This window comes from Rana temporaria, chromosome 4 (genome assembly GCF_905171775.1).
Source record: "Rana temporaria chromosome 4, aRanTem1.1, whole genome shotgun sequence".
NCBI classification, from domain to species: Eukaryota; Metazoa; Chordata; class Amphibia; order Anura; family Ranidae; genus Rana; species Rana temporaria.
This window is the reverse complement of record NC_053492.1, coordinates 286294558-286309255: the sequence shown is the minus strand read 5'-3', so window position 1 is coordinate 286309255 and position 14698 is coordinate 286294558. Positions and strand designations below refer to the sequence as shown.

At 41.0% G+C, this 14698-nt stretch overlaps 1 protein-coding gene across 16 annotated transcripts in view; it reads left to right on the top strand.

The window, feature by feature from the left end:
• PTPRK (protein tyrosine phosphatase receptor type K) overlaps nucleotides 1-14698 on the top strand; it is a 564328-nt gene that overhangs the window by 118972 nt on the left and 430658 nt on the right. For all 16 annotated transcript variants that reach the window (XM_040350403.1, XM_040350400.1, XM_040350398.1 and 13 more), the window contains exon 3: nucleotides 13258-13529. In XM_040350403.1, coding sequence (XP_040206337.1) covers nucleotides 13258-13529 — 272 coding nt within the window. The remainder of the gene's footprint in view (nucleotides 1-13257; nucleotides 13530-14698) is intronic.

Here is a 14698-nt window from a genome sequence, read left to right as displayed (position 1 = left end):
CAGGAGAGGGCTTCAAAATGAAGAGCAGGCTTCAATGCCTACTTCAGAGGAACACTCATAATTTGGGCTTCAGCCTGGGGTGGAGCTACAACCGGCACAGACAGCGATTTAAAAATGTATTTTAACTTGAAAACCACTGGATGTCTTTGATTGGGACCAAATGTGATGTGCACTGAGACCTCTGCCGCATTTAACAAGCTTTTTATACTTCTAGTGAGTTCCTCTTTTGAGTTGATTTTTTGTTCCGCTTTAGCCCACATGGATGTACTTTTTTTTTTTTTTTTTTTTTTTTTTTTTATCTGTTCAGGTTAAAATAATTAAAAAAAGGGGGGGTTAAAATTAATTATACACACACTAAAACTCTGCTTGCATAGCAATGCTTATATCTGAATATTTGGCCCAGGGATCGCAAATTCTCGTGGTTCAAAGGTGACATGGGTTCTTTTGTGAAACCTTTGAACAATTAATCCTCAGTGTGCCATTTGACACTGTTCCATTTAGTGAACAGATGTTGCATGGGCTGTGCTTGCATTTGGAGATTATACTGAAGTTTGCCTCCAGTCATTCTTGCTTAAGGCCATTTTGTCCAGAGAAGGGAGCATGTTACTGATATAATATCTTGGGCTTTTTTTCTGAGCTCTGAGCTGTCAGAACAAGGTATGTTTGGATAATAGTTTATCTAAGCTGACTGATTATATTGCTGAGATCAATGTAAAGCTTTTGTAGAAGTGGAGAGGGGCAACAAATGCACATTTTATGAAAGCTTCTGGGCATTTTAGAACATTTGGCAATGAGATCAAGTAAAATGATGCTCCATATTTACATGTTTTTTTTCCTCCTGAATACTAATTAATTAATCTGTAAGTGAAAAAGGAGCATGCATCGGTATGATGGGGCTCCATGTGCAGAACTGTTGCCAATTACCACTTGACAGGCAACGAGGGTGCGATATTAACCCTGAAAATGCCAACTCACTACATGCATTGCACACAGTGAAGTTCACTTGAATTTGCATCCAAATTCAACAGGCTGTTTAATTTCTGCCTACATGTGTACAGCCCTGAGCAGCTGCATCTGCTTGTTCAGGTGGGTGTTCAGGGACAGTAAAATGGCAACTAAACTGCCTGCTTCCCCCTCTGCTTATGTGAACGAGTCCTCAATCTGAAAGAGATCCAGTGTGCTCCTAACTTCCTGTCCAAACTGACAACCCTGCCTGTGCTGCACTGTACACTGTACTTCGCTAGATTGCTGTCAGATCATCAGGGATTTTTTATTTTTTTTGCAATTGCAAAATATATAGGCAAATATATTGGATATTATTACTAATTTATTTCAGGAAATGTATATAGTGCTGTCAATTTACCCAGCCCTTTACACATATATATTGTACATTCACATCAGTCCCTGCCCTCAAGGAGTTCACAATCTAAGGTCCCTAACTCAATTTCATACATATACATACTGGGGTCAATTAACCTACCAGCATATCTTTGGAGTGTGGTAGGAAACCGGAGTACCTGGAGCAAACCCACAAAGGCACAGGGAGAACATACAAACTCCAGGTAGTGTTGTGGTTGGGATTCGACTACTTTGGGCAAAATTTTATGTCGGTAGTACTCGCAAAGTAAAGAAGCAGCGCGATTACAGTGCTTTCTTCATTGCAGAAATACAGATCTAAAAAAAATCAAGTCTGTAAAATGTGAAAGACAAATGTAAAATAATTTTAAGGTAAATAATGCAATACTAACTCGATACGTGCTCACTAAAAAAACCTTGTACGTTCTCTAAGTATTACATTTTCCTGACCAAGCATTGTGTGTTGGAGTTCTCTGTAAGATTTTGGCTCCCTTGTACTTCTGGTGCCAGGCATCACTTGGTACGACTTGGGAGTGTGTCACATAACATAGAGCAGATGCTGTCATTGGATTACAAGCTGCCATTTAAAGGGTTTTGGTTTGTCTCCGTTTGCTGCAATGTTTTTTACTTTTTTTTTATAGCAGTCTGCTGTTCTGAGTGCTAAAAGAAAAGGCACATGCAACCAGGGCCGGATTAACAATGGGGCTGATGGAGCTGCAGCTCCAGGCCCCTTTCTCAAGATAGGCCCATTTGCCCAAAAAAAAAAAAAAAAAAATTTTTTTTTTTTTTTTTCTTAAGAATTTTTTTTTTTAAGATCGAATTTGGGGGGTTGTAGCTCGATGACCAGAGGTCACAGAAACCCCACATTTGGGGGTAGGCATGGGAAGACCTACCCCACAACTGGTTAAAATATGGGACGGCTATCATTTATGGTTCCGGAGATACGGGCCTGCTTGCACAGCCTGTCAGAAGCTACATTCAGAGCGGCCAATATAAATACAAGCTGACACACTACAGCAGACTGATAGGATCACAGTGCTTATAATAATTATTTGTATATTACTCATGGTAATTAACCCCTTGTCACCCAGGCCAATTCTGACACTTCTCTACTACATGTAAAAATCATCATTTGTTTTTTGCTAGAAAATGACTCTATGGTGGTCTTTGCACTTTTTATGTTGCACGGTATAGAGCTGCACGATTCTGGCTAAAATGAGAATTGCAATTTTTTTGCTTAAAAGATAGATCACGATTCTCTCACGATTGTTGCGGCGTAACATCATCTTTCACATTAAAACAAAACAAAACAAAAAAAAAATGGGCTAACTTCACTGTTTTGTTTTTATGGTTTTTATTATTCAGTAGGCTTCATTTCCACTGGCGTTTTTACAGCCACTGTTGTTAGGCTTTTTTACAGCTTAAAAACGCCTGTCCATGTTTATTTTGTAAAAAAAAAAAAAAAAAAAATTTTTTTGTGAGCTGCAGCTTTAAAAATGCCGCGGTCGCGTTTTTGAGCGTTTTTGCGCGTTTTTGAGCGTTTTTTAACGTCTGGCGTTTTTACAGCTCTACTCTGGAGCTTCAGAACGCCCTGGTCCTGCGTTTTTTTTACAGCTCAAAAACGCCTATGCCATTTACAGCTCAAAAACGTCTATGTGGGCATGATGCCATAGAATAACTACTTAACCCCCGGACCATATTGCTGGTCAAAGACCAGAGCACTTTTTGCGATTCGGGACTGCGCCGCTTTAACTGACAATTGCGCGGTCGTGCGACATGGCTCCCAAACAAAATTGGCGTCCTTTTTTTCCCACAAATTGAGCTTTCTTTTGGTATTTGATCACCTCTGCGGTTTTTATTTTTTGCGCCATAAACAAAAATAGAGCGACAATTTTGAAAAAAAATAATATTTTTTACATTTTGCTGTAATAAATATCCCCCAAAAATATATAAAAAAAAAATTTTTTCCTTAGTTTAGGCCGATACGTATTCTTCTACATATTTTTCGTAAAAAAAATCGCAATAAGCGTTTATTGATTGGTTTGCGCAAAAGTTATAGCGTTTACAAAATAGGGGGTATTTTTATGGCATTTTTATTAATATATTTTTTTTACTAGTAATGGCGGTGATCAGCGATTTTTTTTCGTTACTGCGACATTATGGCGGACACTTCGGACACTTTTGACAAATTTTTGGGACCATTGGCATTTTTATAGCGATCAGTGCTATAAAAATGCATTGGATTACTATAAAAATGCCACTGGCAGTGAAGGGGTTAACACTAGGGGGCGGGGAAGGGGTTAAGTATGTTCCCTGGGTGTGTTCTTACTGTGGGGGGGGGGTGGCCTCACTAGGGGAAACACTGATCTTCTGTTCATACATTGTATGAACAGAAAATCAGCATTTCCCCCGCTGACAGGACCGAGAGCTGTGTGTTTACACACACAGCTCCCGGTCCCCGCTCTGTAACGAGCGATCGCGTGTGCCCGGCGGCGATCGCGCCCGCCGGGCACACGCACGGGAGTCGGGGGCGAGCGGGGGGCGCACGCACGCGCCCCCTAGTGGCCGCTCGAAGAGCGGACGTATAGCTACGGGCTCTCGCCCAGGAGAGCCGACCTGCCGCCGTATAATGACGGTGGCTGGTCGGCTAGTTGATAACATTGACAAGCTGTTTTTAAGCTGTAAAAAACGCTCAGAAAAGTGGCTGTAAAAACGCCAGTGGAAATGAAGCCTTAAAGTGGGAAAATGCAGTGTGACATAAAATAATGCAGCAATAGCCATTGTATTCCCTAGAGTCTCTGCTAAAATATATATAATGTTTGGCAGTTCCAAGTAATTTTCTAGCAAATAATATTGCTTTTTAACTTAAGAAACAAGTGTTGGACTTTAAGTGGTTAAATTTAGTTACAATGTTAGTTAGTTACAATGTTTCATTTTGTTTACAAACTTCGCAGACTGCCTAGATTTGTTCTTTACACACAGAAGTTTATCCCTTTGATCTAAGAAGGAAGCGTCAGTTACAATGTTTCCTGTTAAAAACTTGGCAGACTGCCCAGATATTTTCTTTTGACAGCTGAAAGTCTCTCCACTTGTTACATGAAAGAATCAGCAAACTCTGCATTGAAGATCGTCAGGGGGGTTGAATCGAGATCACAATTTTTTTAACGATTAAATGTGCAGCTCTAGCACGGTATTTGCGCAGCAATTTTTCAAACATGTTTTTTTGGAAAAAAATGTTTCATTCATTAAAAAAACAGTTAGTTAGTTAAGTTAGCACAATTTTTTTTGGTATCCTAAGCGATGCTTTACATTTTTTTAGGTTACATGTTTAGAGTTACAGAGGAGGTCTAGTACTAGAATTATTGTTCTTGCTCTAACGATCGTGGCGTATGTAACCTGTGTGTATCTGGCTCTGATACTACCAGTGCCTACCCAGCTACTGACTAGTATCTCTCCCCAGCCTGTCCCCACACACCCTCTCACCTGCTGACCTGTGGATGGGGGAATCACTCCTGCAGTGTTATTGTGTTCTGCCAGTGCGTACAATGATCAGTGTTGCTAACTTTAGCTGGCAGCACTGATTGTTTTAAGAAAAAAAAAACAGGCTGGTTGTACTCAAGTTGATTAATAGATTGACTTGTGTAAAACCAGCTAGCCCATACATAGATTGACTATGGCTGGTCTCTGCATAATTGGCGTAATTTCAATCCAAGTATGACCCGCTTAACCACTACTCAGTCCCTAAATATCCTTCCACTCCTGTACATAGTGCTCACTGTCATACTCTCCATACTCCTCTCCTGTACATAGTGCCCACTGTCATACTCTCCACACTTCTCTCCTATACATAGCGCCCACTGTCATACCCTTCACACTCCTCTCCTGTACATAGTGCCTGCTGTCATACACTTCTCTCCTGTACTTAGTGCCCACTGTCGCACCCTCCACACTCCTCTCCTGTACATACTGCTCACTGTCATACCCTCCACACTCCTCTCCTATACATAGTGCCCACTGTCATACCCTCCACACTCCTCTCCTATACATAGTGCCCACTGTCATACCCTCCACACTCCTCTCCTATACATAGTGTTCACTGTCATACCCTCCACACTCCTCTCCTATACATAGTGAATGAATGAATGAATGAATGACTTGTATAGCGCAACGCATGCGAACTGAATCGCCTCTGGCCGCTTTTTCCAGCCAGTATCTGCTTGGCTGGTGCGGTCATTTTTACCCCGTAGGATCATGACACACTAAGGACACACAGTCATACACACATATATACATATATACTGGGCCAATTTGGACGAGATCCAATTTACCTACCAGCATGTCTTTGGAGTGTGGGAGGAAACCGGAGTACCCGGAGGAAACCCACGCAGACACAGGGAGAACATGCAAACTCCAGGCAGATGGTGTCGTGGTTGGGATTCGAACCAGCGAACCTTTTGCTGCTAGGCGAAAGTGCTACTCACTGCACCACTGTGCTGCCCACTATCATACCGTCTACATTCCTCTCCTGTACATACTGCCCACTGTCATACCCTCCACACTCCTCTCCTGTACATACTGCCCCATCATACCCTCCACACTTCTCTCTGGTACGTACTACCCTCTGTCATACCCCCTCACTCTTCCTGTACATACTGCCCATTGTCATACCCTTCACACTCCTCTCCTGTACATAGTGCTTTTTTCCGTACCCTTTGTACTCCTCTCCTGTACATAGTGCCCACTGTTAGACCCTCCACATTCCTCTCCCTCACCTGCACATACTTCCCACTTATATACCGTCCATACTCCTCCCCTATGTCGCTTACCCACAAAAACAGTTCTTTAAAATTATACTGAATATCCTCAATGTTACCAGCTCTAGAATGGACACACTTTTGTTAGTTCAACTAAAGGAAATATCAGTTCTCATATTTGTTCTGCCCCATTATTAGTACTCATTTAATTTTGTGATTACTACTATGATGTATAGAGGAACATCGGGGATCTCAGCTACTCTAAATATAGCACTTATATAAAAAAGTGGCCCTGAAAATATTTTTTAAATGTTGGCAACTGTGCACTTAGGCACTGCCCAAGGGCCACCGTCCACCGGGTCAGTAGGGGGCCCCATGAGAGGCTCCTGGGATCCTGTGATAATAAAGCGGTAGTAAACTTTCCTGACATTACTACTTTTTAGAGGCCCTGGGGTAGGTTATGCCACAACGTACAAGTATGCACAGCATATTAGCACATTAGTGTACACTTACATTTTCAGACTGAGCCCTCCAGTGCTGTGATGAATCAGGCGGGGCCTGGACACTTCCATCTTCACCCGGTCTTCCTTCTGGGTTCTGTGCCTTTGGTCACTTGCCTTGGCTGGGCTGCGTTCATGTCATTCCCACGCATTTATTTATTATTTATTACACCCCATTCACACCTCCGCGACAAAACGCCCGACGCCGGCCGCTCGTGCCGCTGGAGGGGAGAATTCCCATTGCTGTCTATGAGATGGTTCACATCTCATAGACGCCGTACACCTGCGGCATGAAAAAAAGTCCCGGACCCTTTTTTTCAGGCGGCATTGGCGTTCGGCCATACAAAGCAATAGGAAGGATTTGTAAAAAAAAAGTTACACTATTTGCGGCAAAATACGCCGCGTACGCGGCGTTACTTGTCGCGGAGGTGTGAATGCAGCCTAAAAGGCCCCACCAAAATCCTCAGCACCAGGCCCATGATGTTCTTAATCTGGCCCTGCATGCAACGTGGAGCCAGTTTAGTGTCAGATGTACAATGTATAGATTAGGTTTCAGATATTTTGGGAACAATAGATATTGTTTATAAAGGTTAAAGTAGATATATTTTTTAGTTGAGCTAGTAACTCTCTCCCACAGTCCCAACCAAGGTAAAACAAAATAGTTTTAGATGGACTTTCCCTTTATGTGAAGTTTGCTGACAATTCATGCCACAAATCTTCGCATATGTTTGATTTGCTGTTGCTATAGTGTAGGGTGACCAGACATCCCCGGTTTCAGGGGACAGTCCCCAGATTGAGGACACTGTCCCCGGTTTTGTCCCCGGATTGCAGGGGTGGACTTGGGGTTGTGTCTGTCTCTGCCTGCCTCTAACCAGACAATGCCTCACCCGACCCACTTGTGGCTCACTGTGCCGCCATGTCTGCAGTGATATCTGCGCTCCTGCTGGCCAAACCTTCTCCTTCCCCATCTGCACTCAGCACCTCCATCCACTCAGTGTGCTACAGGTGGGACACTGAGTTGGAGCCTCCATCTTGTTTTGGGCTCTGGCTGGCTGCAGGAGGCATACAGAGGTGGGGTTTCAGGTGGAGCCTCCATATTACCTGCTGCTCTCTTGAAAACTGTGCAGAGATTGCGCTGGGAGACTTGGATATTAAGTGTTTGGGGTATTGTGTATGTCAGACACACACACACACACACACACACACACACACACACACACACCATCCAACCTACTTTCTAAGAAGTATCTTTTTTTTTTTTTTTTTTTTTTTTTTTTTATCTCACAAGTGAAATGTGAGAAATGAACTCTATCTCTAACTCTATCATACAATCATTCCATAAACACATACCACATACCCTGCATATATCATTTGAGGAAAATATGCTTATTAAATCGTAAATTTGCCCAAAATAAAAAATGTCCCCGGATTTCATTTTTAAAATCTGGTCACCTTACTATAGTGTGATCTATGAAACCAGCCATTTGATGGCTTGACAACAGTAACGGTAACTCGTATCTTTCACAGCATGCCTTGAATGTAATTGTTTTGAGAAACCGTTAAATTGCGGCATCTAGTTCCACTTTTAAATTGGAACTAAACCTTTTTATCCTTTTCCGCCAAGGAAGCTACCATCTTGGCCCTTGTTGGATTTCCAGAGGCCATGGTGCTGCTTGTGTGATTAGCTAGGACACAAGACATTTGATGGCTTTAAAATCTCATTGCAGCAAGAGCACAAGCAACTCTGACAGTTATTTATGGCATGCCTTGAATAGAATGGTTTTGAGAAAGTTAAATCTATGGGTTCATGTTCAGCTTTGCGTTGAATAGTGATACTTTAAGGTGGAACTAAACCCTCCTACTGTTTTCAGCCAAGGAGGCAGCCGGCTTAGCCTCTGATCTTCAGCTGCAGTGGTGCTGCACATGTGATCAGTTATGACATCAGCCATTTGAGGTTTGACTGTTTATTTGATGACACAACCAATATGACTGTTGCATACCTGGCCAGGGCCATCTTAATAGCATTGTGGGCTCCTGGGCAAAGTAATGCACTGGAGGCCCCTACCAGCTTGCCCCAATTATTTACTACACCTACGCTCAAGAATTAAAGTATAAATCGTAATCAACACGAAGGGTACAGTACTGGTGGGGAAATGGGCACAGTACAGTTTTCGGGACTCGGCTATATCTAGTCCCTGCAATTTTGTTATTTTTCTGGGTCATAAATGCTGTGTGTTTGTATGAATATCTAATGAATGTGCTTACATTTGCATCCTATAAATGTCAATATTTTAATGAAAAATTATGTTTAGTCTATAAATATTTACATGCACAGAAGAAGCCATATGTGCTCATTACATATTCTGACTCTACTTCCTTCTAAGTAAATTACAAGTATGCTACAGTGTATTTCTGTTCTGCGCAGGTCTTTGGGTTGGGAAAGCCGTCAATGAAAAAAACTATAGGATAAGGCAAAATTAGCTGATCGAAACCATCCTTTTCCCCTGTATTTTATGTGAAAGTGATCAAATTTTAAATGTGCGCTATATATTTTAAAACCATATCTGTCTATATTTGATCCCTATATTTATTGTTGATTTTAATGCAATAAATTTCTCTGCATTATTATTATTTGGAGGCTAATAACCATTTGAGCTAGTCTGGGTGTTAAAGCGTTAACCTCTGCTGCAGTAAAACTTTTTTTTTTTTTTTTAATATCACGTTCTTGCAATGTGAAGATGTAAATGGGCCTTTAGTCCTAGCAAGAAAAAGGTACATTAGACCAGGGTTTCTCAACCTTTTGTCAGCCAAGGCACCCTTTAAAATTATTCATAATTTCGAGGCACCCAATTCTAAAATGTAAAACAAAATAAAAATAAACTATTTTTGCATAATGCAGCAACATTCACACATCGGACACAACATTAAAGGTGATTTATTCTTCCAAAGCATACACCTTTACACACTGGTACTGACTAGTATCCCAATACTCATGATGTCATAGTAATGGTGCAAAATGAAAACCCGTGGCTTTGTGTAACTAAAAGACAGGCTTGATCCACCCACTGGCTTGTATACAATTTTTTGGGTATTTAGCCAAGGCAAACCTAGAGAGACCCCAAGTGTGCCTTGGCACCCTGGTTGAAAAAGGTTGCTTTTTTAATTTATTTTTTATAATATAGTTACATAGTTGGTCAGGTTGAAAAAAAGACACAAGTCCATCCAGTTCAACCATAAATGATAACCTACAATCCCATATATCCGACGCCACACCCACAGTTGATCCAGAGGAAGGCAAAAATCCCCAGCAAAGCACTGGACAAAGGCTTGTTCTGTCTATTCATGTGAAGTGCAAGTTTTCATGATGGGTCCAGTTGGATTCGAATTTCTCAATGCACAGCTGATCATTGGAGGGATCATTAAAGCGGGAGTTCACCCGAAAATCAATTTTTAACATTAGATTGAGGCTTATTTTGTGAAGGAGAAGGGTTTTTTTTTTTTTTTTTAATCGAAGCAGTACTTACCGTTTTAGAGAGAGATCTTCTCTGCCGCTTCCGGGTATGGTCTTCAGGACTGGGCGTTCCTATTTAATTGACAGGCTTCCGACGGTCGCACACATCGCGTCACGAGTAGCCGAAAGAAGCCGAACGTCGGTGCGGCTCTATACGGCGCCTGCGCACCGACGTTCGGCTATTTTCGGAAAATCGTGACGCGCTGTATGCGACCGTCGGAAGCCTGTCAATCAAATAGGAACGCTCAGTCCCGCAGCCCATACCCGGAAGCGGCGGAGAACATCGCTCTCTAAAACGGTAAGTACTGCTTCGATTTTAAAAAAACTACCCGATTCTGCTGCCCAAAATGAGCCTCAATCTAATGTTAAAAATTTAGTTTTTGGGTGAACCTCCACTTTAACAAATCAGCTTATGAAATACATTAATCAAAGTGGAGCAGCAGCTTAAAAATTGAAGATGTGTAATGTATATAGAGTATTCACAAATGGGGCTAGTCATCTAAAATGTGTATTTTGTAGTTCCCTGTGTACGGTAAGAAGTGTTCCTGCAGTGAAAGGGTCATGTTTGTCTTGGGTTACTTGTGATAATGTTTCAATTGACCACAGTTTTTTTTTTTTTCCCAGTGCTATTACCTTGTCCTAGAACACCTATTCAAAAGCGAATGACAAAAATTGCATTCAGGAGCTTTGACAAAGGCATTTTTCTTCCCCGTTTTTCAAATAAAGACACAGGTTATCTGGCATTGGCTCCATCTGATGGATTCACCGGAACAACAAACACTTTTGTCTAGGAGAAAAAAAAGCTTTGAGAGCTCTGTATCCTGAGACCACAGAGGGGGAAATAAAATGTTCTCTACTGTGCTTTGTGCTCTCATTTTTCTCCCACTAATAGTGTTATTAGAAAATAAGTATTTTTCATGTACTAGTTTTACGCAGAACAATTACACTTTGGGATATGTGGACATTATTCTTACAAGCAATTATACCCAGAGATAGCGAGATCAGTCAAAGTTTGTTTTAGGGGGAAAAATAAAATAAAAATAGCTTTAAATTACACCAAAATCTCTGCATATATGGAGTGCCTGTAAACATCTGAGCTCCATCAAACCAGAACCTAGTTCCCCAAAAAGAATTTGGAATTGGTAATGTAACCCCTGTGCTAACATCTAATCGCTGCTTGTTGAAGGGGGATGGTAAGGTCATTTTGATAACTATGGTATGCTACATGTGCTTTCTGTAAATTAGGAGTAGGTGTGATTTAATATACACCAAAAAGAAATGTAGCTTTAATAAATGTCCTGTCTGGTGTTGAAACCAGTCACTGGATTTTTATTTTATTTTTTTAAAACAGTTTTAAAAGGGAATTGGGATTTAAAAAAAAAAAAAATATGAATCATGTTTCCCTAGGTGGATGCAGCATCTGTCCCCTGCTGGCTCTAACACTGAGAACCGAGCGGTCAAATACTACTTCCAATCACTGGGTTCTCAGAACTGCCTAAGCAGAGAACTGGTGCTCTGCAGATTAATACTTGCCTAGGTGGATGCAGCATTAGACCGATGCTGCATCTGTCCCCCGCCCTCTCTGCACTGAGAACCGAGCCACTGAACACCGCAGATGGCTCAGTACTCTCTCCTCCCCGAGCTGCTGACTATCAGTCCGCATCTCCCCTGCTTTGCACCTCCACACTCATTGGAGTGCTGAGCTGTGGAGGGGTGGGAAGCGGCCATCTCAGCGGCTCGCTGAGACTGCCATCAGTCAAGGCAGCTGGCAGGTCCAGACTTCCTAAGTCTGGATGATGCGCTGCCTCAACTGATTGCAGTGACGTCGGCGAAGAGCGGACTTATGACCTCGGGTCTCAGGAGTGCAAAACAAATTGCACACCTAAGACCCTTAGAAGAAGCCCAGCCTAAAAAGCTCAGACTGGACTTCTCCTTTTAAAGTGATACTACACACATACTGTCTAATTTACATTACAAAAAGTACCTATTTCCTAATCCATATACAGCTGTCACAAGACTCGGACATTTTCCAACCTATCTGCAGGGAAACTAGTAGGAGGAGCTTCTAGTCCTTTGCTGCCGGTCACATGTTCGAAATAGAAATCAGCCTTTGAGATGCACAGTAAAAATGTATATGGTCACATTGTGTTTAGCTGGTTAGTGGGCATGGAGGAGGTGGGAGGGAGAGGGGGCTTCCATTTACCACTGTGTATATACCCACATGTGTGACTCTATAGTCACATGGGCTGCTCACATGTCATGGGAAGGAAATACTTGGCATAGAAACTCGCTGAAAACGTAGTAAGTACAGAGTTGCCACCACAGCTGCAAAATTCCTAGCTGAATTGGGGACATGAACAGAAGGTGGAGCTAGAGAGCAGCAGGATCAACCAGGTTTTTTTTTATTTTATTTTTGCAGAATACTGAAAATTGATCTCATAGTGACTGAGTATGAACAGCATGTAATACATAATTTATTGATTCTTTTTTTTATGATGTGGGTTTAGTGACACTTTATGGTTTTAATTTCAGTGCACTGCTTTAATACAAGTCCCCTTTAATTATAGGCAGGTAAAATACATTAAAAAGTAAAACATAAAAGTTTGTTTGAACTTGTATTGATGATTTTGTAAATTATTGTAATCTAACTACAAAAGAGAAAGTAGGTAAAAGTTGTGTTTTCTGCAGAGGCGTGCAATTCGAAATATTGGCTGAAAAATAAAAAAATCTATTTGATAACTCTGCATTTAGCTGGCTGGAGTTGTACTTTAGGTTATTTAGAAAAGTTTCTATCCCTTGTTTTCTCAGTTTAATTTCTTCTGAAAGTGCTGTAGTGTGTAGTGTAAATTTTAATGAAGGGCATTCTGTTCCAGGGGGGGTTAGCATCTTGCGTTGTCAGATGCTGGCACTGTTATCAGATCCTTGCTCTCCATGTAGCTATAAAATCTCTGAGAAGTTGCTTTTGTCCTTTCTTTGCAATGCTTAAACAGTTTTTCGCAAACTCTGCATCCTTTTGTATAGTATCTGTATGTCCTCAAAAAAGATAACATTTCCCTAGTGTAAAGTCAGTATTGCTTTTGACATTGGCACGGTTTCCAGACACTGTTTTCAAAGATTTCTTTAACTTTCTTTAAAGGTTCTTACATGATTGTGGATTCATCCAAACATGATCCTGGAGAAAAGGCCCGCTTACAGCTCCCTAACATGAAGGAGAATGACACTCATTGCATCGACTTCAACTATCTTCTCTTCACTCAAAAAAGAGACAGTCCCGGGACCTTGAACATTTTTGTTCGGGTGAATAAAGGACCCCTTGCCAACCCCATCTGGAATGTCACGGGAGCCACTGGCAAAGACTGGCTGAGGGCTGAGCTGGCAGTTAGCACCTTTTGGCCAAATGAGTATCAGGTAAAGCCGTACTAATCTGATCATCGTAACACCATTGAGCATAAAACCCATTTCTTCTAATACCGTGATTATCTTTCCATTTCCAGATTAAGATGAGCTTTGTGATGATTTTACAAAACAGATTTGTGCTTTTTTTTTTTTTTTTTTTTTTTTTATCTGGTAATGTTATAATGCAATGTTGTTGATGCACGTTAAACATGTTGTCAGGGTAGAAACTACACTGGATGATGTGTTTCTGTGAGCGGACATTGTAGTAATTACACATGTGCATTCGTTTTCGTTAGAATGCATTTTCGTCCGAAAATCTGTTTTTGCAAGAAACGAAAACCAAAAGATCCGACATAAAAAATGCTTTATTTTCGTTTTCGTTGCGGTAAAAATTCGATATAGAGAGATTCGACATTATAGGGAAAAGATTCGACATTATAGGGAAAAGATTCGACATTATAGAGAAAAGATTCGACACTATAGAAATAGATTTCGATTTATGAGAAAATAGATTCGACATTATAGATAATAGATTCAACATTATAGAGAATAGATTCGACATTATTACTAGTCATACGACATTAGAATTCTTGTAGGCGGAATATTCGAACGGAAATGTACGATTCGACGTAAAGATTTGACGTTCCGGCGAATATTCTTTTGACCATTTGACAGAAACCAAGTATTATTGGATTTTCGGACGAAAGCTATTCCCCAACGAAAAACTAAATGAATCAAAACGATTTTCGGGAGTAACTAAATAAATTTATTTTCCAAACGAAAAAACAAAACAAAATATTCCAGTCTGCACATGTCTAGTAGTAATTAGGGCTTATATGACACAACACTGCAGAGGGTTGTAAAGGCAGTACAGTGAGGGGGGGAAAAAGTATTTGACCCCCTGCTGATTTTGTACGTTTGCCCACTGACAAACGATCAGTCTATACTTTTAATGGTGGGTTTATTTTAACAGCGAGAGAACGAATAACAAAAATATCCAGAAAAACACGTTTCAATAAAGTTATAAATTGATTTGCATTTAATCAGCAAGATTTCTGGTTCCCAGGTGTCTTCTATACAGGTAACAAGGTGAGATTAGGAGCACTCTCTTAAAGGGCATGCTCCTAATTTCAGTTTGTTACCTATATAAAAGACACATGTCCACAGAAGCGATCAATCAG